Source organism: Pleurodeles waltl, chromosome 3_2 (assembly GCF_031143425.1).
Source record: "Pleurodeles waltl isolate 20211129_DDA chromosome 3_2, aPleWal1.hap1.20221129, whole genome shotgun sequence".
Taxonomy (NCBI): Eukaryota; Metazoa; Chordata; class Amphibia; order Caudata; family Salamandridae; genus Pleurodeles; species Pleurodeles waltl.
Genome location: NC_090441.1, coordinates 17874519 through 17901086, shown reverse-complemented (window position 1 = coordinate 17901086; position 26568 = coordinate 17874519). Strand labels below are relative to the sequence as shown.

Genomic DNA, 26568 nt, shown 5'->3' with positions numbered 1-26568 from the left:
GGTCAGAGGCGAGCATTTAAGTGACTATGGGGGTCATTACGACCCTGGTGGACAGTGGTAATTTGGTGAAAGGTACTGCCAACAGGCTGGCGGTACCTTTTCCAAATTATGACATTGGCGGTCTGGCTCAAGCCAAACCGCCAACGTATCACTCCGTCCGCCTGTGCTACAAACACTTTGAAAGGCCTCAGCTTTCAAAAGCCTGACTAAATGCCCCTGAGAGTGCATGTGCTCTTGCCTGCAAGATCTACCGCTACCTAGAAGGGACTTCGCGCCCACCAACTGATTACCATTCTTTGGTTTCATTGTCACTCTTATTTGCTGCCTCGTAATTGGCCAATGCATGTGCACTTCACTTCCTCATGTAGAGCATAATCCAAGTATTGATGGCTTCAATCTTGATTAGTGTCCTTCCGCTGCTCGCACTATGATTAAGGTACTATTTTCTTTCTTCTTCCTGTTCTGTTGCCTCTTCTTTTTTCTTTCTTCCCATTGTGTTCTTGCTTCCGTCCCACCCCCTCTTTCCCACCACCCATCGTTGCCTCCATTGCTTCTTCCCTCCTGACACCTCACCCTCCTGTTGTCCGTGTTGTTTCTTAACTTCCCACTCTCCACTCTCCTGTTTTCCATGTTGCTTATCCACCCCCACCTTTCCGTTGTCTGTACTGCTTCTTCCCTCCCATGCCCCATCCTACCCTACCACTGTCTATGTTGCTTCTTCTCTCTCAACCCCACCCCCGTAGTCCTTGCTACTTATTGTGTTCATCTCCCATTCTCCCATTGGCTGTGTTGTCCCTCTACCCACCATAAGAAAAAATATCACTATGACGTGGCAAGCGCTGGCTGCATCATACCGCTTTCTTCCCATCCCGTTGCCCTTTCCATGAAACCCTCCCTCCCGTTGTTTGTATTGCACACCCCATACCCGCCCTAAGAAAAAATAGAACCAACACTACAATACAACCAGTGCCGGATGCATCTCAGAGCTTTTTGAAAAACGTTATTTATTTAGAACCATGCGTATAACATGGCTTGAACAAACACTGGCAAAACAAATACATCTCTCACTGGCAACACCTATTGGCTTTGCACATTTTCTTTGTTTAAACGTTTGTGAAGTTCTAACAAAGACAAATTTTCCACAAGAAAGCCTTAGACTGGTCTAGATTAGTGCCACAGAGTATTACATTTTTGTAATACAAGTCATTTTTTAATCAGCCAATCGTACTGAAATTGGTTGCAAATAAAAGTATACTTACCCATTTCCGTTTTATTTCACTTTTCAAGACCTAATTGACAAGTAGATTTTTGCAGCACTAGTCTAGACGCTTTCAGGTCTTCTTGAATAGCTTTTCAAATGGGCTCACAAATTCCAGACATTTTCAGAGATTTAAATTCCATTCTGGTGAAGTGAGTGAAAGTATTCGATGACAATTATTGGGAAGGATAACTGTTGTTCTAGAAAATGTACACTACTCTTCCCTTTCAACCTCCTGGGGGGGTGTTCCCTGCAGCCTCAAGAGAGCATTGAAGCTTATACTAGATACTTTCTAGAGTAATAGTTTATGTATGACAAACACAATCAGATGTTCTATAAAGGCAAATGAACTTTATAGCCTAGAGTTCACTGTAAAATAAACCATTTAAGTTAATTCATGATTATGACAACATCAGACGCAAGTCATTCCTGCAGAACAAATTGGAAGTCTTCAGTAAACCTGGAATTAATTTGCTAGGGCATAAACAAAAACATGATTGGGTGGCTGGACGTTGGCTGTTTACATCAATCAGGAAAGTAGAACAAACCGGCCAGGCCACCTTGTCTCTGAAGATTGTTTTGAAATAAGAAATTCTGTTCTGAATGTATATCATGATGCTCACTGGAATAGCTTGTACACATACCCCTGAAAGAGTGATGTTTGTAACATTGCTGAGAACGAGAAAGTCTTTACAACTACAGGCAACCAGAAGGCACCCTCAGTCACTGGAGCAATGGGTCTTTCGAGCTGGCTTCAGTCGATGCAAGATTCCGCTGCTGCTCTTGGGACTCCTGGAAGATATCTTTAAGGTTAAGTTTGAATACAGGATCACCATTTTCAGTATCTGGAGACAACTGCAGTCGTACCTAAAGGGTTACAGAAAACAAGGGGAGTTTTTTTTAAAGTGGATTGCATGCAATTGTGCACTCTTATCAGCTGAGACTGCCAAGTCAATTGCCTGCCAAAGGTCCATAGCAGGCAACCAGATTCATCACTCTCTCCAAGGAGACCATCTCAATCAAATTCAAGATGCATTTCAAGATTTGATGGCTCACCTACAAAGGTCTCACCACCACTGCCACCCCATATTTGGCTTTGTAAAAAGATTTTCATGCACCCAGGAGACTTTCTCAGAAAAAGTAATCCTCAGAAGACTACAAATCTAGACCAAAAATATCAGCCAAGGTGACAGGATGTGTGTCGTAATGTACTTAGGTTTTATGTGTTCTTTAATACGTTCTTCCTGAGAGCTTATGGAAACTTGTGCCTAGTGGGAATTGATCAAGCTGTAGAATGCCACTGTTCGTTGGTGCATTGTTACTCTGAAAATAAATAAGAAATTGGACTTACTCAAACAAATGCAAAGTATAATTTGTGGATTACAAAACTGGCAATGCTGTTCTTATTTCAAGAATGGATAGCGCATTACAGGATTTGATAACTTGTTAATTACGTGTATTGAGATTTGGACCTAACTGCAAATCTTCAAAACCTATGTTATGGTGATAGGGCAAAAAAAACTTACAAAAGGAGTCCATGGTTGTGGGGAAAAGGTTGCTTCAATCAAGGCGTTCCAGGCTGCTTGGTATAATTTTTATTGCCACTGAAATTGGGAAATCTTTATCAGCAGAATGAAGAAAACTTTGTCTGCAGGCTCAGGGAGCAGTATTAAGCACTGTCTCCAGACTTGGACAGAAATCTCTGGTGGAATTACTAGCAGTCCATAAAGTCAAATGCATTTCCTCTATGACAAAAAATGCAGGGATCTGGTAATATATTAATGCTCGCCAGATTTCTATAGAGGAAAATAAACTTCTGACAAGTCTGCTGACTCTGCCCCAGTCAGCTTCCTCTTTTTCAATGCACACAGAACTGGGTCTGAGCTATGGGTAAGATAGCATGAGACTAGTACATTTGATTCTATGGGGTTCCTTCTGGTAAAATCGTGCTTGAATAGGACGGGCTGTCTTCTTTTGGATAATTGGTTTAGCATTCTGTAGCTTAAATATGTTAGAATGTTTTTGCAGATTAAATGGCTGGATCTTTTCACTAACCCTGATACGATCGGGAAATTGGATATGAAATGGTTAGTGAATACTTGCCATTAGGTGGTGTATATGGAAGACAGAGAATACTGACGTTAAAGTGCTGCAAGAGCACACTTTACCTTGTAAACAGTCAAAAGGATGGAACCTTATTTGATATTTAATTAGTAAGACTTGTGTTATATTCCTGTTCACTAGACTAAGGGGGCGATTATGAGTTCGGTGGCTGAACCAGCCAAACTCCAAGCTGGCAGCCTCACTACCGTTGTGTTACAATGTTCCCACCATTCAGCCCGGCGGAAACAGTGCTGCGGTATTTGGCCAATGCCATCGCACACAGCATCCTCGGAATGCGCAGGGTGCTGACAGGGGGGACCCTGTTCTGCCCACGATGTGGTCGTGGGCAGTGCAGAGGCCCCCCTGTGGGGACCCCGCCATGAAAAGGCTGGCAGAAAGGAAAGTCTGGATCAGCAAAGTGGTGCTGAAGTCGGCATTACTGTGGCTGACCGTGACTTTCACAGCCACCAACCCGTTGGGATCCCTGATCCCAGAGGAGGTGGCGGTCTCCTGTCAGTCTGATCACCAGGATAGTAATCTGGCGGTCAGACCGTCAGGACTGCAGGAGTCTTACCACCACCCAGAGTAATCAGGCCCCAAGGTTTGGTAAGGAACCTAGGACCTCATTAGGAGCGCCACTGCTGTGGCGGTCCGAACACCTCATTAAGACCCTGGCAGTTAGACCGCCAGGCTAACGCCTTCACCGCTGGGATCCATGATCCCGACGGGCAGGTGGTCGAGGAGGTCGGAACCAGCCAGAGTTGGGCTGCATACAGCGCCACACTGCTGATTAAGACCTGGTTCTTCACCAGTATTTTTTATGGCAGCTTTACCGCCATTAAAAGGCTGGTGGAGAACAGGTGCAGGGGGGCAAAGGGGGGCCTATGTACTGTCCATGCACTTGGTATGGGAAGTGCAGGGGTACCCTTGCCCAGCACCCTCTCAATGTTCACTGTCTGCTGTGCAGAGAGCGAACATTCAGATGGTGCTGGTGCACCCTGTGGCAGGCTCGATTACTAGCCGGCGACAATGCTGCTGCCAGTTTCCCACTAGGTTGGTGGGCGGAAACCTCAGTAATGGGTCCAGCAGGGAGGTAGTCAGTGTGGCAGCAACCTCCCCGTCAGAAGTTCTGAACTCCTAATCAGGCCCCTATTGTCTCAACTGTGCAAGCTCTTTATAAAGACGGAACAGAACTCTTATTGTCGTGGCTCCTTCAGGCACAATTAAGCATATTTGTAAATGTTATTCTTATATTCGGAGGAACTACCTCATCCATTTAATTAAAGCAAATTTGCATAGGTCCTGCTCTCTGGTCTTCTTTTATCTTCTCTCTTTATTACCCTCTTATGCTTTGTGTTTTGTGAAGGCTGATAAAAGAAAAAATAAATTGCTTGCATCATCTTCAAATTATCCTTTTGCTAGATTTGGACATTATAACTGCAGAGCCTTTTTACTCTTTTTGCTTAGATGAATACTCTTATGATTCTGTCTTCACTTTTTTATTTATTTATGCTTACATTTTAACTTTATGTGAGTTTATATGGTTCAGTCCAAACCAAAATGAATTTTTTTTCACTTGACTTGATTAAAATACTGTCCAATGCTGAGGTCTCCAAAAATAGCCTCCACAATCATATCAAAGCCCATGCCCTGCTCTAGGTGTTAGGAAAGTGTTGCAGCTAAGGCAGCAACAGAAGAACACCATCAGTGTTTGCAATGCAATCTGCACTGTTACCCGTGATGGCTAGGGGGTGTTTTATGATGTCTTGTATTCACCACAGAACTTTGGGGAGTTGGGGCTTGACAGGCTGTATGGGGGCTGAGCTAAGCCTTAACATTCTACATTGCATCAGTGCTTCTGTCCCGCTGGTAACTTCAGATTGCATAGTTGGTGTTTGGACAAAATATCAAGTTAAAAATATCAAAAAGCTAAAATATTGCCAAAAACTATTATGATTCAAAAATACTGAGGTACAGAATATCGTTGTGAACAATGTCGCCATTTCTGATAAATAATATTATTTTTAAAAATATTGTTGTTTTTTATATCACTTCAGTAATATAGTTGTAAAAATATAGCTTTTTTTCAATTATTTTAATGTTTAGTTAATATAATAATTTTAGCTGTTAGTATTGTTGGTTTATTGTTATAAATATTATAAAATATAGTTTGTAATTTTAAGTGATTTAGGGCTCGATTTAGATCTTGGAGGAATGGTAACTCCATTGCAACGGGGACAGATATCCTGTCACCATCCTCCAAAATCTGTTGGCTTCTATAGTATTTAGATTTCAGCAGACAGGATATCCATCACCATTGCGACAGAGTAACCCCTTCACCGAGATCTAAATCAGACCTTTAGTCCTTTTTTTTCGTGTTAATGTTATTAGTAATTTATAGTGTTGTAGCAGGTTGTTGGGCTTATAGGACGATAGGGAGGGATGTTATTTACATTAGATATATTGAGTTTAATGGTGATTTGTTTTTCAATATTAAATAATTGTTAATTGAGTGTTATGTAAATTATTTAATTGTTATAGCTTGAATTTAAAATAGTAATTAACATTTTTATTTTAGTTTTATTATTTAGTAGTAGTAACATTTTATTTGTGGGTTTTTGTATGAACTGGGGTATAGGGTGTTGTAATTCGTTTTTATTAATTATTTCATTGATTGTTCATAATTTAAATAGATTAGAATGATTTACTTAATTTAAATTTTAGTAAGGTTGCGGGGTTTGTAGGGAAATAAGGTGGGAAGTTAAATAAAATTAAATGTATTTTAATTTAATTATAAATAAGTTTTGTTGATTAAATATTATGTGATTATAAATTATGTAAAATAAGTTATTACTTATTGTGTATTTGTACGGTTTTATTTCTTTTAATATGTATGCTGAATTTTAAATGTTTGTTACACATGTAATTTTTAATCCTGTGTTATCGGTTTAGGTGAGTAGATTGGAAAGAATATAAATATATACTTCTTTTATATTAATGTAAATGTAATTTTTTTATTGTAATTATGCATAATTTGTTACATTAATCATTTTTATAAAACATTTATTTAATGGTGTTTGCAAAATTGTGTTTGTGCAGTGATAGGTCGTCTCTAAATTCTATTTGTTTATTATTATGTTTTAAAATTAAATAAGTAGTTATTTCATAATATTGTTATTTTATTGGTAGTTAGGGAAGCTGATATTATATGTAATTTTATTTTTTCCCTTTCCTTTTTTTTATATATTAATTTTTGTAATGTGTATATATACTGATTTCTGTATGTTGTACTTGAATTATATTTTATATTAGGAGTTGAAATTTGTATTTAAATTAAATAGGACTAGTACTCATATATGTAATCCTTTTGAAGTCGAGCACTTTCTCTGCTTAGACTGGCATGGGAATAGTAAATTTAACTCCTTCGAAATCCAAAACTTTCCCTATTGTTGATTACACTGAAGTGGGAATACTAAATCTAAACCCTCTAAAATCCAATCCTTTCCGTACCGTTCTTTAGACTGGTGTGGAAATAGTAAATGTAACCCCTCCAAAGTCCAACACTTTCTTTACTGTAGCTTAAAGTGGAGTGGAAATGGTATATCTAATCTTTCCGGATGTGAAACCTTTTCCCAATATTGGTAAAATAAGGTTTATATTATTATTTATATTTAATATTGCTTATTTTTATGTTTATATTATTTTTAGTAAATGTGTTTTGGGGGTTTTAATATTTTACTATATTATATATGGGTTAAATTAATTATTTTATTACTGCTTTGTTTTTTATTTTTTGTGTTTTTTCATTTGGGTTTGTATTTTATGTCATATGTATGTGTGTACAATATATGTTTTTGAAGTACCAAATGAAAATAATTTTTAAAATATCTGAAAAATGTAGATTAACAAAGTATAATATAAAATAGATATTTTTCATTATGTCATACTATAAATATATGTTTATATAAATACACACATGTAGGTTTGTGTTTATATAAATATATATTAGATGTAGTATTAATTAGTGAAATGTATATACTTTACATTATATTCATTTTATATATTTTATTTAACATTTACTAATTTAGTCTATATATACGAAACAAAATAAAAATATTTGTCTGTTTTTTGACAATGTTACTGTCAATCATATTTTTAGTACAATATTCTTGTCACTTCTATTATCAGTATAGGACCACAGTATTGTGGTAAATTATATGTTTGACAATATTTTTGTCAGCGATATTATTTACCATAATACTGAGTCACAGAAACTCATTTGGTCATCCATGTCACGTTCAATTTGGACACAAAGGCCTATAATGTTTTGTAGGGTATAAGTCCATACATCAGCAGCCACGACGTAAGGAAATCTGGCACACCTGCCCTCAGGTGTACTCTGTCTCCCTTTGGTGCAGGTTTGTTCATATACATATCATTTTCATTTCCTTTTCCTGCTTTTTGAACAATAATCAAGCATTTAAGTCTGAGGAATTATCTACATGTACAGAGGGGGGGGGGGGGGGGGGAGAGAGAGAGAGAGAGAGAGAGAGAGAGAGAGAGAGAGAGAGAGAGAGAGAGAGAGAGAGAGAGAGAGAGAGAGAGAGAGAGAGAGAGAGAGAGAGAGAGTGTGTGTGTGTGTGTGTGTGTGTGTGTGTGTGTGTTAGTTAGTTACAGCAGCATGGCTCAACAATATGATTGCACACCCCTATCAAATGTGCTATTCTGCAGTTATGAGTTCAAATCCTGGTACGACGGGTTTGGGCCTACCATCCCTCTTAAGCTCAGTGAATTAAATGCCATACAGTGGGCAATAGTAATGCCTGTTATTTAGAGCACTGTAAAACAGCAGATGCTATATGAGAAGGAACATATAATTACTATCAAATAAACAAAGAATTATCTTAATGATCAAAGCCTACCAATCCTCTTCTTGCCCTTATCTCCAGGAGAAAGTAAATGTGTGAAGAGTGGAACCCAGCTATACATCACTTTAAAAAAATAAAAAAATAGTCACATGGCAAAGTAGAGGCTTTGTGATTCAACGTTTAAAACATACCCAACGGGGCCGTATTCAAACAAGTGAAGAATATGGTGCCCAGTGATTGACTCCTGGCTCTCTGTCACTTACCCACTCCAATGCAAAATCCCCTTGCAAGAAATTCCCATGTATAGTAAAACCTGAGCCAACAAGAACTATCCACTGCACCACTTACCGGGGCAGTTCCTTTTCTTCTCAATATTATTCCTTCAGCCAAGAGGGCCTTCCCAGTATCTTCAAAAAGTTTTTCTTCATCCGTTTCTCCTGCTTTCTGAAGCTCATGGAATTTTTCTATGAATCTACAATGTAAAGATAAAATATGTTCAGCATTTTCAGTGGTGACTTACACTAAGGGCCTCATTAGGAGTTTGGCGGACGGTTTGAACAGTCTGCTAAACCTCTGACAGGGAGGTTTACGCCACACTGGCTACCTCCCCGCCAGAACCATTAAAGGTTTCCCGCTAGACAGGTGGGTGGAAGCAGAGGTTTCCGACCGCCAGCTTAGCAGGAAACAGGCGGCAGCATTGTTGCCGTCTCGTAACCGAGCTGGTTGCAAGGCTGTCACCGCAGGGTGCACCAGCAACTTCGCAATGTTCACTGTCTGCTGCAATGGTGCTAGGCAGGGGGCCCCTGTGCATGGACAGTGCAGGGGCCCCCTGTGGCCCCCTGCACCTTTTAGCCACCAGCCTTTTCATGGCAGAGGTCATAATCAGCAGGGAAGCACTGCATGCACCGCCACCCGGGCTGATTGAGATCTCCGTCACCGCCAACCTGTCTGGATCATGGATCCCGTCTCTGCTGGCGGTCTAACCACCAGGTTCTTAATGTGTTAGGGACTGCTGACCGAATTGTGCTTTTTACCCTTTTCTAGCATTTTTTCTCCTTGTGTGAAGGGGAACTGGCCCCAGAGCATAGTCGGACATCTTGGAATGTTTATTTTGTTTTACCTTACCAAATATGGCTCGCTTGTACAAATAGGAGTGTGCTTACACTGCTAGGTTTTTAAATCCTATAGTGAGATACAATAATATTGGATATTATAGGATGGCGTTCACTTATTTCCAAACTCTTAAGCTCACAATACCGTTTTAGCTGTTGGATCTTTTTTAAATGTACCGTAAGCTGTTGAAAGAGTATGGACTTTGAATGTGTTTTAATGATTTTGTATGCACGTTTATGATCACTGTGTACAATAGAAATAAAGTTTGACTAACTTATTACACAAGTGGGTAATACATTCTCACAAAAGCATTTCCAAAAGTAACATACAGGAGGCATGCAAAGCTCGTAGGTTTGCAGACAATACCAGACCTACTAATTTGACAATGCTTATTTACTTTATGTAAAGAGTTCAGCATTCCACTTCTGTGGGAGTGAGGATTGGTAGGAGGATGTTCCCATATAATACCTATGTCTGAAATGAGGATGCGAGGTGCAAAATCCTCCTTTACAATCCGCTATTCAGTAAATAAGGGGTGTCTCAGCAAAACTAGAACCTAGAACAGTTTTTCACAAATTGTAAATATTTATAGGCAGCAATTAACTTTGTTGTGACATGGACAAACTGTTTCTGTACCAGTCTTAAGAAGTAATTTATCAAAGTGATATTAAAATAAGCCAGGTCCCAAACAGCAGGAACAAAATGGATATACACTTGGATGTTCAACGTCGCCCCCACTGCCCTCTCAGAACACAATTCACACAGCTTTTCATGTGAGTTAGCGTGACATACTCCTTGAAATAAATTCCCACGCCAGGAGTAAAACTACACTACTCGCAGAATAAAATGTTCATGAATTAGCCCGTGCTGACTGGGGTAATATAAAATTCTAAAGTGGAGGTTATCAGCGTAGGTTCAAGAGGGCAGAATCCACACCAGATATTCAGGATATCCACGTGATACATTGATCCTAAATATCGGACATGGATCTAGGCCTACGTTTGACACACCTGGCCTAAAGTAAGCAAGTTGTTTGTTTCACACTTTCTTCAGCATTGAAGGAAAAACACAAAACACAGACAGAACTTAGGAGCAACACAAGCATAAGTAAATTATGTGGCACATTCAGAATCCACTAAACTGCAGAGCCTTGAGTAGCTTCTACTCTTTAGCTTAGAAGGGCTTCACTAAGCTACGAAAAAAACAGCTTCGTATTTCAAGTCAGGGCAGTGAAAAATAAATTTATGTCTGTATGTGGTATTTGTATAGCGCAAACCTAGTTAAAAGGTATAGAAACTGTATACATAAAGCAAAGATAAAGTCAATAGGTGGCTGGGTGGGGAGCCGGGTTCTGAGGCTGCCATGGACTCTTACGTCCAGAACACAAGCAGTGAACATTTCATAACAATACTACAACAAGATTTTTAAGATCTGTTTTACCTCTGGCTTGTTGACTTAAAATTATGCCGAGACAGATCGAATGCTTTTGGTCCATTCCCATAAATCTCATAAAATTTCCTGTTAGAAAAGGAAAAACAATCTTAAAATGTGTTGCACATTTAAAATACACGTCATTGTCACCCGCATTACACACTTAGCGCAGTAAGGAAAGATATTAGACCTCTATGCAACTGAGAGCATTGAGCCTAACAGCACTGTCAGACACTTTTTAAAACGGAGACTACAGGTAAACAAAAAACAGTTGGGAATATGTTAAATAAATATACGTTATTTCACATTTTGCAAAAAGTGAACACGATTAATTACATGGACCCAAAATACATGTATTATTAGACTAACATCTTCTGAACACAGGATAATGGCTTCTAGGAAATTACAATGTTAGGTTAAAAAAAGTTTACTGCACACCACTGTTATCTAGTGTAACAAAAGTTGTAGTTTTGAGTGACAGTTTCACACAGTGCTAAAACTTGGATTTTTTGTCAGCTGCCCAGATAAGTGCAACATATTTTCCAAATCTACAACGTCCAAAAGAAGTCAAAAGTCCCTGGAAACAAATGACTCAAATGTTTCAACGTAAACGACCATAGTAAAAAAGATTTAAAAGTGTTCTAACATTTGCCAGGCTTGTCCCAATCGTGAAGATGAAGAGACCTATGGGTGCCACTAAATGGTCAGTGAATAGTGAAACCTACCGGAGACGGTGAATATGGTCAAGTGAGACAAAATATTGATACACCAATGTGCCTATAAGTATTTTACTAGGGTGGCCTTTGCCTCATGCTTGTTCTCTAATTCCACTCTAGTTCTGCCCCAATTTGGACCATTTAAGATAAGTGTATATGGCATGTAGTACTATCACAAGGCAGATAGTTTTATCTTAATTACATTGTGCCAGGTCTTGCATGTCAAAGTTTAGTTCACTCTAGTCTACATTCTGCCCCAGGCCTTCACTCTGGTGGAGCACTGATTCTCGCAGCACCCAGAAACAACTACAGTCAACCTAAACATAAACTGCCTCATATAAAAGTGTGGAAATACAACTGTATTTGTGCAACAATCAAATAATTGTTTCCATAAAATATGTTATGAAGGGGTATGCCTAAATAAAATAAGGGCTCACATAACAGAGTAACTCAAATGCAAACGAAACTCAGATCAACATTATGATGGCGCCTAATCCTAAAACAGGATTACATTAATGTGTGATTTCATTTATTTGACAGTATAAAAAGGACAACAATTTAGGAAGCCACAGAATGTGCATACAGAAAAAAATTCACACACCTATGCACAATTTCAAATCTAGATTTGAGGTTATTGTATGCAACATCACAACATGGCCTATAAAATGTAAAAACAATATTCTGACGGTGGCAAATAGAGAACAGAGTTTAAAATGTATAGAATAACAAATGATGTATGGTGCTTTGTAGAATAAATGTAATATATTTGAAATTAAAGGGTAACGTTAAGGAATCAACAATGAAGCCAATACTTAGTTATGGTAGAAATTACGCGGCTTATAATAGATTAATTGTAATGTAAGTAATGCTTGGTTAACTAACAAAGATGGATGTACTCAATTTGTTGAATTGTAAAAAGTACATCCCAAATTGTAACCCACTCACAAATGACTTCCAATGATATATGCAGGGGTCTTGAAAATATGAAGGAAGTGAGGAATCCTGAATCTAATTTAGCCGTTTGCAACAAAATAAAAAAAAACACTGATAAAATAGTGTATGGAGAAACTTGATTAGTTAATATATGAGAACTGCTTCAATGTTTTCCGCCTAAACGATCATAAGAATTTCAATTTAGTCATGCTGTGAGGAACCATTCTGTAGGGCATAATACTCACAAATCCAGATGTCACAGAAAAGGAATTCTCCAATTGAAAGGTTTAGAAGGGAAACAGAGACTTGGAAAAACAAGCATTTGCAATGCAATGGGTCTCGCGTTTTCTCGAGTAAGAGCTATTAGCGTTGCAAATTCCAAACTGGACTTTTCTTGCCACATAAATTGAAAATGAAAAGTAAACAAGTTGACATAAGCAAGCCAATTCAAAGCACCACGGCCGCCACGAGCGTGAGCACGAAGGAGAGGCACAAAAGGAAAAAGAAGTTTGCTCGCAAACATATCAGCAAAAGTGCAATTATCCATTTAACAGGGTCGATGGCCAAGGCGGTAACAAAACTGCCCTAAGGAGGGACAAACATAAAGCATTTACCAATGATAAAGAATTTTTGCAAGGCAAGCCCATGAACAAGTTATAGTGATGGACGTGCAGCGGACGTGGTTAAAAGCTCACAGATAGATTACAACACGTCAGAGTGCTTGCACCCTTGACCTAATGTGTGACAAGAGCGATGTTTTAACTGCACCAATGAACAGATGCCCAATATGCAGTCGCGTTTTTTCTCAGGGGCTGGCGAGCATCGTTCCCCACCCGCAATGAGCTGCACAGGCAAAAATAAAATGTCAATGAAAAGATTTAATTTGCATTTTATTTTTACCGGCACAGCACGCACCAGCCCAGAGACATGCTGGGTGTGTCCTCTGCTGCCGATTGGCAGCAGAGAAATGGAGCAGTGGTTTGACTGGACACTTCAAAGTGCGCGTGTCACTTTGGATGGCTCTTTTGCGCCGACCAAAGTGACATGCACACTTTGAAGCTCTCCAGACAGCTGGGTGGAGACCACGCACAGGCCTCTAGAGCCTGAATGAGCGCCCAGCCAGGCTGCTCCATCCAATCTAGGCACTTCTCTCATGCTGGTTAGCAGCAGGAGAGCAGCATCTGGATTGGTTAGGGTAGCTCTTCCGGCACAGGAGAAGGAGAAGAGCACTGATGAGGAGGCACAGCCCATGGGTAAGTGCTGTTTTTTTATTTTAAATATGTAATGCTTTTGCACGTGTATGTGTGTGAGATGCATGCAGTGGTTGTGTTTATTTTGAAGTTAGTGTTATGGTTTTCTTTGGGCTTTTGGAGAGAGGGCGTGTTTTATTTTTTGAGAAGTGGTGGGGCACTTTACTCGCCCCACAGTTTTCAAAGGGTACAAGTTGCCCCTGCAAATACGGCTCACACAAGTATGAGTGGGAGGAGGGCTAACTGCAGGTATATATGCAGCTGGGTCACACTATGTTGGGGTCAGAATAGAAGCCCAGGGGGACTCATGCTGGGCTCAGAATATAGACTGACAACTGCCAGAAACAGGGGAAGGGGATAGTCACTAGTGCCGGACACAGTTGCATAATACTTGAAACGGTTTGTCTGGAAAATGCTTGAGGTGGGGGTGTTCTTTTGTTTGCTTGGACTTGATGGGGATAGTTACTTGCTGGTATATAGATGGGCAGTACAGCTGTCAACGGTCGTTCAATGGAAAATCCAATGTATGATGTAAGTTAAAAATACCAATAAAATGATTCTATAAAAAAAAGCAGATTCCAGTTCTTCCCACTTAGGTTTGCACTCAAAATACAATTTTAAATTAGCACCTTTCCCATCAAGCGAATACCATTTCTTCAGAGGGAGCGCTACAGTTTCCACCTTCAACTGGTATGGATGTCCAGTCAGCAATGGTTCTGTTGCTGTGCAAGAGGAGCTCTCTGTGTAGTACTATTTATGTGATTTTCCACACATCTTTTGTTTAAGGTCCTTGCTGCAACTTGATTTTACCCTGAAACGTATGCAGTGTTAGCACTGGGCGCGGAGGTTATTTAAAAATGAATATTAACCAAGGGATAATAATACTAAACTCTATCTCTGTTAAACCCTAATACAAAATTGATTTTCCCTCGTGTGACTTATTCTTAGCCTGTCTCCGACTTATGTCACATCATCTGTAATTAGTGTTCTTGAAAGATTTCTAAACGTCACAATATTTATCTATTTTATTTTCAATAATCTAATTTGGAAATATTCAAAAGTACCTACCACTGTCAGAATGGTAGATATTGATATCTTGGGATCTGAACAGGTCAGAAAATTCTACCACATCTATAATGAAAGATCGTGAATAAACACACACAAATATTGGGATGTTACGATGATATTGGATTGTTTTCTAGAACACATTTTCATTTCTAGTTTTCATGTACCTTAAAGTTGCTCTCTGCCTCTGAGAACACATTAATCCTGAAGGCTCTCTTCGGTTAAAGATTAGTCATTTGGCCTCCTGAGAGAAGAGAGAGATCTATTATGAAAAAGGGTCCCTTTGATATCTGATTCAGTAAATTTTAAATGAAAGGTCTACAGCTTTGGGCAGCACCATGCAGGACCCATAATACAGAATATTTTATGTTCTCCCTTTAGGCTATCTAACACTTCACTTAATATTTGACCTATACAAATTTAATTATGCGGATTTGCATATTCAAATGGCAGGAAATATTATTACTCCACACTGAAAAGACTTTTCATATTACTCATCAAACGTTCTCTGATGGAACCTGTCAAGTACGTGGCTTACAGTGAGGTCTATATTTCAAAATGGAAAATAAGAGCATGGTGTGCAGAATGTAATGAGGAAACTCAAGTACAAAGCCTAATTTAAAAATATCTGTCTTCCAACACTACCGCTCTAACATGTGATGGATTTTACACCATTTTTCATCCATAGTAGTAGCACCCAGGTTACACAGAAGGAATACACAAGCTATGTGCTACCAATGGACAGCTTCAAAGCTCTAAAATTATTTTTGTCCATTACTATGCAATGAACAACTGTCACCCAAATGTGAATCACTCGTACATATGAAACACATATTCGAAAGTAAACAGGTGATTTAATTTTTAACTGACATTTGTTGGTGTGGTGGGGTTTCGTAGGCTTCCTCTGAAAACTTTGGCAGTAACTTAAAAGTTTCCAAAAGTAATGATAGCTCAGGGGAGGATGCGCAGGCTGAATTCAGATCAATGTACCTCCTGAAGGAGGAACAAGCTGGTGGTTTGATTTGGATTCCTCTTAGAACTGTTGTTGTGCCTGTGATCTAGCCACTCTATGGCACTCCTCTTCCACTTATGGATGTGGGCCTGAAGAATGAAGAACAAGCAAGAAGTTAAGGGAATAGTCTCTATGTTGAGGGATGTGTCCTATAATATCCATCATAAAGTGGAAGGAGGTGGATCTGTTCCTGTAGAGGAAAGTCAGGTTCTCTTGCACTGTAACAGCAGCAAGAGTTACTACATAGCTACATAATGTGCCACACTGACCACAGGCCATTAACATGCCATAATAAATAAAGATGCTACTAAAACTATCAATAATAATAGAAGAAAAAAATAGTGAAAGCAGGTTTAAGTCTTGAAATGGTTTCGCCCTTATGAAAAAAAAAACACAGCTAGGCGTAGATACAGTGTGTGTCTGCGGACACTAGGTAGACCTCCCCAAAAAGTTGACTCTTCCTGATACATGAAGGAAGCACAAAGTGTGCCACTAGCAGTCATACCGCCCAGCAGGATGTAGCCATTCATAGAGCACAACCACTCTACATAGGATGAATTAGAACGGCACTCATCTAATATTCCTGATACAAAATACTTCGATAATTATAAATGTCCATGAATAAAACAGTCCTCCATATATTCAACCGTAATGTTCTTTATTCTTCTTGAAAATTCTTGTATCCAAAATTGCTCACATCACTGTCCCATTTTACCGTCCTAGTCAACACGTGTTTCGTCTGGGGAATACCCCTTGACTTCTTCAGGACTTTCTACAACAAACAATTTCAATACATACAATATAATTACGTTTTAAAATGTAAACATTAATCTAACGATCCCTCACCATCAAATGTGACTTGATGTACAATCACATGTGAAAACCGTGATTCCAAACATTGTGCAATAAAATACCAATCTCTAATTTACAAAGCAACCATCCCTATGTGCACACACCACTTCGTGTGAGGCCAAAATTGTATGACCCAATTATTAAAAACGTAACCCCCTATAGATAGAATCAATACGTGAAACACATACTAGGTGATGCTAGTAAGTGTGCCCATTAAACAGTTTCAATAAAAGATATAAAAAAATAAATGAAAGAAAACAATACAAGAAGGGGTGGCTAATACCTTATCTCGGAATGGACAGTCTCATAGGCAGAAATCTGTGTATTTGTTAATCATCCAATTCATTGTTATGCTGCCATAGGTAATCTGTAAATATAAGGTATGTTTGTATTGTCTTAAAAGACCAAGTCCCTTTTTAATGCTTAATATAGTAGTATTGCTTACCTTACTCTGTGTATTTACTTGCATTTACTAAGTTTATTTGGATGCCCCAGATGTGGAGGAGGCGTATCCTAAGGAATTACAAAAGTTATTCAATACCATGTATGAACATTATTCAAACTTTCTCCCTTCTCACCGTATGAATTCGTACCTTCTCTTACTGGCCTGCAATCCCCAAGTGCCTCCGAAGATGTGTAAGGGAGAACGTGTTGCTTATCGGTGTTTTTATGCCCGCCCCCCAAGGCCATAAACTTTGAAGACGGACTCGTCCTTATGACGCACTAACCTAACGCTCACTCGTACTGCCTGTACAATCGATGGTCTGTTAATATTGAATGGATCAAAAATGTGTAAAGGGAGAGCGTGTTGCTTATTGGCGTTTTTATGCCCGCCCCCTAAGGCCATAAACATTGAAGACGGACTCGTCCTTATGATGCACTAATCTAACGCTCACTCGTACTGCCTGTACAATCGATGGTCTCTTAATATTAAATGGATCAAAAATACTCTGTTGGGTCCGCGAGTAAAACGGTCCGCTTACATCCTCAACGTATTCAGATCGGCCCCCTCTAGCCTGAGACATCGAAGACAGACTGATCATTAGTATCTTACTTTACTGGGCTTGCTCAAGGTTACACTAACAGTGAGTAACCCTTCTCTAGTGGACAAATCAAATCTCTTATTCGTCCTAACCTTCATATACAGGATCAGTCTAGATATATTATTGCGCTATTCCCGCGTACTCAAATTTTCGGCTCAATGTATAAGGAAAAGTTAAGACACCATAAAATATTCTGAATACATAATAACTAGTCTGTACATGTGTTCCATTCTTCAATCATATACCAATGATTAATCATGTATAGCAATTATATCCTAATTGTCTTGTGATACAAACAGTCCCTATGCATAAGGTATTAACCCCACAGTTATATACATCATGATGGATCATAAACCTCCTATTCTATCTGTCCCCAAGAAAAAATATTCTAACTCATGGTCAGAATTTAAACCATATTCCACTGCCCCTAGGCGCATAATCCAAACTGATTCTTTCCTTCTTAATCCCAATTCCCTATTACCACCTCTTGGATTTTTTTCACAATATTCGAATCTAAGTAGTGTGGCAATCAGCTCAAGTGATATTGATAATATGGAAGCACAATCTTTGAACTCCGGTGTACGAGGGGGTGCTTTTTTACAAGAGCTAAAGCGGATCAAACAAGGGAACTGGGAACAAAATCAAAAGAGAAGTCGGGAAGGAAGACAAGAAGAGGAAAGAGAGGAAAGGGTAGGGGTACAGTACTCAGGTATGCAGACGAGGTCACAGGACAAAAAGATATGAGCCTTTCCTCAAGGGAAGAAAATAATGTGGTCAATATATCTAAAAAGGATTTAACAGTTGATATGTTGACGCTTTTGAACAAGAGATTAGGCTTCTGCCCTACTAGTAGAGGAGATATGTGCAAGTCAAAAATGTACTTATTTAAATTTATTAGGAGGCTAAAACTTAAGAAACATATTGAGACCAATATGAAATCGGCAGATGTTGTAACAACCTTTCATAATAAAAGAGTACATAGTGAATTTTCAATACAAGACATACATGATACAGTGGCTCTAATGTCCATTACTGACTATGAGGAATATCCAACAACTATATCTTCAGTATTACAAGAATTAAATTTAATGTCTGATTTACATGTCACTAGTGGTCTGAAGCAAAAATCAACTTGGATACCTAGCAAACCATGGATAATAACATTGATGTATTTTTTAAACTAGTATGGAATGCCTTGGAAAAATATAGGCCAAAATGAAAACAAACAATGAGATATAATCTAACTTTTAAAGAATATCAGGTGTTAAAAACTTTGAAGCATGGTGATGAAGTGATTATAAAACGTGCGGACAAAGGTGGCAATACAGTGGTTATGAATCGTGAAGACTATGAGAAAGAAATATATGCACAGTTTTTAATATTAATTGTTATGAGGCATTAGTGTACAACCCTATGGCATGGTTAACCAGTAAGATAAATGGACAGCTTAAAATTTGGCACAATAATAATTTATTGGATGATGAGGAATATTCGTACTTACAGGTGAATCGTCCTAAATTTCCATGTTTATATACCTTACCCAAAATACACAAGGAATGTGATTTTCCCCCCGGAAAACCAATAGTGTGAGGTATGGGAGGTCCCACAGAAAGACTATCAGAATTTGTAGACATATTTTTGCAACCTTTTGTAATTAATCTCCCTTCGTATATTAGCGATACGAAATATATATTGAGTTTGTTATCAGATACTAAATGGGAATCCAATATGTTTATGGTAACTTTGGATGTGGTTGCTTTGTACACTAGTATTAAACATGAAAGTGGTATTCAAGCAATTAAATAAATGCTGAATAAGAGATCAGCGAGCATGATGGAAAATACAGAGATGATATTACAAATGATTGATCTCATTCTTAATCACAATTATTTTCTTTTCAAAAATAATTGGTTTAAGCAAAAACAAGGGGTGGCAATGGGGTCGAGATTTTCTCCGTCGTATGCAAACTTATTTATGGGATGGTTTGAAGAGAAATGGGTGTGGGGTCTAGGAGCAGCAGAATGGCAGACACACATCCTGTATTGGGGGAGATATATAGATGATTGTTTTATGATATGGACGGGGAATGAAGAAACTCTAAAGAAATTTTGCAATCATCTAAACAACAATGAGGTTAATATTAAGTTCACATATAAATATAGTTCAGAGGGCATAGATTTTTTGGATGTGGAAATATTTGTAGAAGACAATAAGATTGAGAGTAGATTGCACCGCAAATCAACAGCATGTAACACTTTGTTACACGCAACTAGTGCACACCCGAAGAATCAGATAGATGCAATACTGTTTGGCGAAATGGTCAGAGCTAGACGGAATTGTAGCAAAAACAATGACTTTAACAAATGTATTGAGGAAATGGGACAGAGATTTATGGACAGAGGTTATTCACCAGATATTGTCAGAAAGTCCCAGCTTAAAGCTTCTAAGATATCACGCTCACAAACACTGGTGCATCGTATCAAAAAGAAAGAGAAGGAGAATATTGATGACAAGAAGATAAGAATAGTATTGGATTACACGGATAATTCAGTTTTATTAATTAAAATCATGAAGAAACATTGGGCAATTTTACTACAAGACCAAACCTTAAGGAAATATATTAGGTGCAAACCAGATGTATTGTATAGGAGATGATCTACACTCAATAATATCCATAGCCCTAGTTATTTGAAAGAGAAAACGAAGCAGAACTGGCTCAATGTACATAATATGGGCTTTTATAAGTGTGGTAGCTGTGCAATGTGTAGGTGGGCGTGCATGCAAAAAGGGACTTTCAAGGAATTGGTAATAATAACTTTATCATAGAAACACACATCAATTGTAACACTAAGTATGTTATTTATATGCTAGTTTGTAAATGTGGTAAGATATATGTGGGCAGCACTATTCGTCCCCTTAAGAAGAGGATTTCGGAGCACTGGAGAGCTATAAGACAAGAGGATGAGCGCGATCCCATTGCTTCGCATACAAGATCTTGTAAGGTACAGGGAGTTCATAAAGATTTTAAGTTTTTTGGATTCGAATATTGTGAAAAAAATCCAAGGGGTGGAAATAGGGAATTGGCATTAAGAAGGAAAGAATCAGTTTGGATTATGCGCCTAGGGGCAGTGGAACATGGTTTAAATTCGGACCATGAGTTAGAATATTTTCTTGGGGACAGATAGAATAGGAGATTTATGATCCATCATGAATTATGATGTATATAACTGTGGGGTTAATACCTTATGCATGGGGACTGTTTGTATCACAAGGCAATTAGGATAGAATTGCTATACATGATTAATCATTGGTATATGATTGAAGAATGGAACACATGTACAGACTGTAGTTATTATGTATTCAGAATATTTTATGGGTGTCTTAATTTTTCCTTATAAATTGAGCAGAAAATTTGAGTACGCGGGAATAGCGCAATAAGATATCTAGACTGATCCTGTATATGAAGGTTAGGACGAATAAGAGATTTGATTTGTCCACTAGAGAAGGCTTACTCACTGTTTGTGTAACCTTGAGCAAGCCCAGTAAAGTAAGATACTAATGATCAGTCTGTCTTTGATGTCTCAGGCTAGAGGGGGCCGATCTGAATACATTGAGGATGTAAGCGGACCGTTTCACTCGCGGGCCCAATGGAATATTTTTGATCCATTTAATATTAAGAGACCATCGATTGTACAGGCAGTACAAGTGAGCGTTAGATTAGTGCGTCATAAGGACGAGTCCGTCTTCAATGTTTATGGCCTTAGGGGGTGGGCATAAAAACGCCGATAAGCAACACGTTCTCCCTTACAAATCTTCGGAGGCACTTGGGGATTGCAGGCCAGTAAGAGCAGGTACGCATACATACGGTGAGAAGGGAGAAAGTTTGAATAATGTTCATACATGGTATTGAATAACTTTTTTAATTCCTTAGGATATGCCTCCTCCACATCTGGGGCATACAAATAAACTTAGTACATGCAAGTAAATACACAGAGTAAGGTAAGCAATACTACTATATTAAGCATTAAAAAGGACTTGGTCTTTTAAGACAGTACAAACATACCTTATATTTACAGATTACCTATGGCAGCATAACAATGAATTGGATGATTAACAAATACACAGATTTCTGCCTCTGAGACTGTCCATTTCGAGATAAGGTATTAGCTACCCCTTCTTTTATTGTTTTCTTTCATTTATTTTTTTATATCTTTTTTTAATATCTTTTATTGAAACTGTTTAATGGGTACATTTACTAGCATCACCGAGTATGTGTTTCACGTATTGATTCTATCTATAGGGGGTTACTTTTTTAATAATTGGGTCATACAATTTTGGCCTTGCACGAAGTGGTGTGTGCACATAGGGATGGTTGCTTTGTAAATTAGAGATTGGTATTTTATTGCACAATGTTTGAAATCACGGTTTTCACATGTGATTGTACATCAAGTCACATTGGATGGTGAGGGGTCGTTAGATTAATGTTTACATTTTAAAACATAATTATATTCTATATATTAAAATTGTTTGTTGTAGAAAGTCCTGAAGAAGTCAAGGGGTATTCCCCAAACGAAACATGTGTTGACTAGGACGGTAAAATGGGACGGTGATGTGAGCAATTTTGGATACAAGAACTTTCAAGAAGAATAAAGAACATTACAGTTGAATATATGGAGGACTGTTTTATTCATGGACATTTATAATTATTGAAGTATTTTGTATCAGGAATATTAGATGAGTGCCGTTCTAATTCATTATATTGGATAACAGTTGTTATCACTCTGGGTTTTTTGGGGGGGATTTCCCAGTGAAGGGCACCGCTTGGAGAATTATTTGGATAATTTGAGAGGGAGCGCCATTTACTCGATATTAAATCACCCCTAGAGAGTTTTTTTGCACTCCTCATAGGAGTATATTGGTTATTTCTCTGTCACCCATATCAAGGTAGAGACAGGATGGGCCTAGTTGTGGGAAGATCCCATGGAGGGGATGCCTCCAATTTAATATCTACTATAGGGGATTAGATTAGAAAACTCACTTGACATGACTGGACACACTTTTACAATTTAAGATATCTGTGTGCAAGAATGTAAATGTAATATGTAAAGGGACTTGGTTCATATTTCTTTAACAATATTCAAAAGATTGTCATTATGCTTAGTGCCAATGTGTGTTCTGTCAAGTATGGGAGTGCTAACAATAGTTGTAGAAGCAGTGACTGCAGGGAAATACAACATATTCACTAATCACCCAGAAAAGAAAAAAAAACTTGGGTTCCAGACAGTGGATTATGATAGCGGTACTGGATCCTTTGTACAGCATCAATATGTAGTGAATCTGGGTCAACAATATGTCCCAAAAACAGATAAATTGATAGGTGGTGTGGACAATGCAGTATAGAATGATGTGGTAGGCAAATACCATGCCAAGCTATGCCTTTGCTCCGTTACATGTAGTGATAACAAAACACCACAACTAAAAAGAATATTGCTTCACACCTCTTTGGCAGCCACCGCATTCCTCTTGCTAATTTCTTCCCACAGTGAAGTAGAATTCAAGGATATGTTTGGTCATCCCAAGCTCACAATGGCCCTGCAGTTTCTTTGGGTAACAACCACAAGCCTATTTTATTTGAAGATAGGAGGACATTCTCAGATGTGGCACAGATGTAGAAATTGAAGGGTTAAACAACCTTTTTTCTGCATTTGTACGGTTGCTGTCATCTCCCCTCATCTGCCCTCAACATTTTTTGTTAAAAAATGTAATTCGTAATTGCTTTGTTTACGTCACTTGACAGAGCTATCCCATTATAATGTTCTAATACATCTGGACAGTGAAATGGGATTATTACCCAATTGTTGGAATGCCCATCACTTGACCATGCAAGCCCAAACCGCTCCAAGAACACTAAAATATATGTATGGAATGATTTCCTACCCATTACTGGATGCCCCTTTGTAATGTTCCCCCACATCCATCCTCGGTCTCCACATCTGTCCATCATCCGTTATATCCTAGAGTACTTTTTTTATCTTGAAATGTTTTGGTCAGTATTTGTGAGCCTCCCAAAGAGAAAATATAAGAAACGGACAAACGGCAATAGAAAAGTCTCTTCAATTTTGATCATTTGTTAGACATATCATAATTAGATTTAAAGGTAAACTCCCACACTAAACAAAAAAATGACTTTCTACATTTTTATTTTTGAACTTTGGAGGTCCTGGTTGAAGAATAAACCCCATTACATTTTTGGAGAGACATAATCCAACCAAATAAACTCTTTCCATCTTAGCCCTACAGATTTCTTTTTCACATTTTGAGGTCCTGACAACATCAGAAATATGCTTCTTATTGCTGACAGGCACCCCCAGAAATCTCTTGTTCACCAAGGTAAATTGTCTGCTACTGTAGCCTGTCACAATATATGTCACATTCCCCAAAGCTCCAATGAACAGATACATAGGTGAGGAATGAGGAAAGCAAGTGCCATTGGTCCTGCCTGACACAAGCTTTAGTTGGTGTTTCTAGTACCGTCTGCAGTACTTTTGTCCGCCCCTGGATCTCAAAAAGATCTTATGTTGGATGTGTGGAGAAAGAGGAGAGTACTGTACTTCTACCTTAAGTAAATTATTATTGGTAGCCACAATGCACTGGGTGGGGCACGTGATTGAGAACATGTGTGAAGCTTTAGAATGGGAAAAAACTGTTTCCAGAAAAGTTGAACTTACGCCCTGATGAGATCTTCTTCATAAAAAATTGGCCTTATGTTATCTTCTATTGTCACAGAGACACCTTTCTTAGGTTCCTGATACAAAGGTTCCTTTTTTGGGGGGAACGCTGCATAAACATCGTACCAGACAGGCTTCTGCGATGGCTTTATCACGCCCGCCCGCATCAGATCACGCACCCTATTGGATGAAAAGTTAAAATAAATTTAGTTACAACACAAATATCTTTAAATGCCTTTCACAGTAGAAAAGATAAATCCCCCATGATAATCTCCGAACACATGCACACCTCAAAGATTTCAGTTGGGCAACTCTCTTTAAAACTACGCAAACCCAAAGGTTTTACTAGGAGCAACAAGATGGCTGGGCAATGTATAAACGATCAGAGGCAGTATGTAGTGTATCACAATATTACTGTGGATTAATGTCACATTATGTTTACACACTGTATCACTGAAGTGGTTCAATAATGGCGCTTGAGGACAGTTTTTGCTCTCATCATCTGAATCAAGGCATCAGGAGTGGTGATCTACTAGATAGGTTACTGACCCTAGAGTGCAGCAACCGGAGTTCTAATCCTGGCTTCAGTAAAGCGAAAAGAACTGTGTGACTGAGCAAATTACAGATACTCCTCACAGGGATTAAACTCCATAGCTGTTTAAAACCACTATCCCATCCTGCCATTTCCTGTGGGCTCTCAGACTATTCCCTATTTGTTGTTGTATCCAGCTGGCCTCTAATCCAAAGGAACACCACACCAAGCCGCATACTCCCAAGAAGACCACCAGTTTACTAGCCATACTACTAGTAGCCTGGATACTAGAATACCAAGACAAGGGTGAACACCCAAAAAGGGCTTCATCTATGTGTTCTCAAGAGGACAGTTCTTCTTCTGCAACACTCCCCCCACCTTATTAAGACATTACTGGCTGGTGTTACTGAATTTATCTACCTGGGAGTGCAACATGGCTTACTTTAGAGGCATTGTTTAATGACCCTCCTCTTCCATGTCAAGTCCAGACTCTCCCTGCGAAGAGGGCCCTTTTCCCTCCCATCCAGACAATGCATGTGGGCATGAATAAGCACTGTGGAACATGGCTGTGTGGGACAAGATGGTGTTCCTCTCAGTACAATAACCTAGCTATTCCCAATGCCCCCTTTCCTCTACACCATCAGCAGGGATAACCAACTGCCATGTCAAATAAGCTTTCTAGCAACGTATCAGAGGAAGATCTAGAGATTTTCCTGACAATAGCTCCCAAGCCAGCCCCCTGGAATTTTGGGAGCAGAGCAAGCCTTGTTGAGCTCATGTCGACAGTACCCTCTCACTCAAGAGTTCCGGTCCTTGAGGATGCAAACAAATCAGAGTCTCAAAGGGTAGGAAAAAGCTTAGAAAGACAAAACCAACCTGTTTGCCTGGCACCAAATCTTAGAAAGAACCAATGATCCTTCCCGGCACTCGGAAATTTCTGAACTGTCACAAACTATTAATATGATCTGGAGCTACAGTGCAACAATTTGAAGAGTTACACTTGAAAGCCCTAAGAGAATCTGCTGGCACCTACTGAACCAAAGCTGTGCCAGTCTCTTCAAGGCAGAGATGATTTTGAAGGATCAGCTCAAAGCTAAGCATCTGTTTTGCCTGCAGCATGGAATTGGTTCCAATTTCATACAGTAGGCAAGGAAAAGGCACTTGTGCAGTTTGCCTTTTAATCTAAATCATACGTCTTGAAAGTTAAGAACTTGGAGATGTTCTCTGATTCAAATCTTTCATGCACATATCAATTCACGGCTGAGGCCTATGGAGTATAATGCAATCAATATGCAACTCTCAATCCTCCAAACATTTAACAGCAGAGAACACATTCAGGCTCAAGTTACAAACTATTAGGTACTACTTAAACTTCACAACCTTGAAAAAATATTGAAAGTACTGGCAGCACAACGAATGTGGCCCAAACATCAGGAAACATATAATTGCATTCCAGTTATCCATGCCCATTGCCCTGATATCTCCCAAGAACTAAAAGGAACCAGGCTCTGTAGATAAAGTTGGCTAAAAGCGTTAAAAACTGAAATATGCGGTTAGCTGCAGGTCGATAGTTTGATTTCCAGCAAGGCAGACCTAGACTTCTATCCTACAGAGGTGGGTAATTTAGGCTACATTAAATTGCGAAATTAAGCATCTGTTGTTCT

At 38.8% G+C, this 26568-nt stretch overlaps 1 protein-coding gene across 1 annotated transcript in view; it reads right to left on the bottom strand.

Annotated features, from left to right (window-relative positions):
* Positions 1–987: 987 nt before the first annotated feature.
* MRPS23 (mitochondrial ribosomal protein S23) overlaps positions 988–26568 on the bottom strand; it is a 44433-nt gene continuing 18852 nt past the window's right edge. The window contains exons 2-5 of the mRNA XM_069226621.1: positions 24373–24552; positions 10783–10860; positions 8578–8701; positions 988–2125 (exon numbers count right to left, since the gene is read on the bottom strand). Coding sequence (XP_069082722.1) covers positions 1982–2125; positions 8578–8701; positions 10783–10860; positions 24373–24552 — 526 coding nt within the window. The 3' untranslated portion in view covers positions 988–1981. The remainder of the gene's footprint in view (positions 2126–8577; positions 8702–10782; positions 10861–24372; positions 24553–26568) is intronic.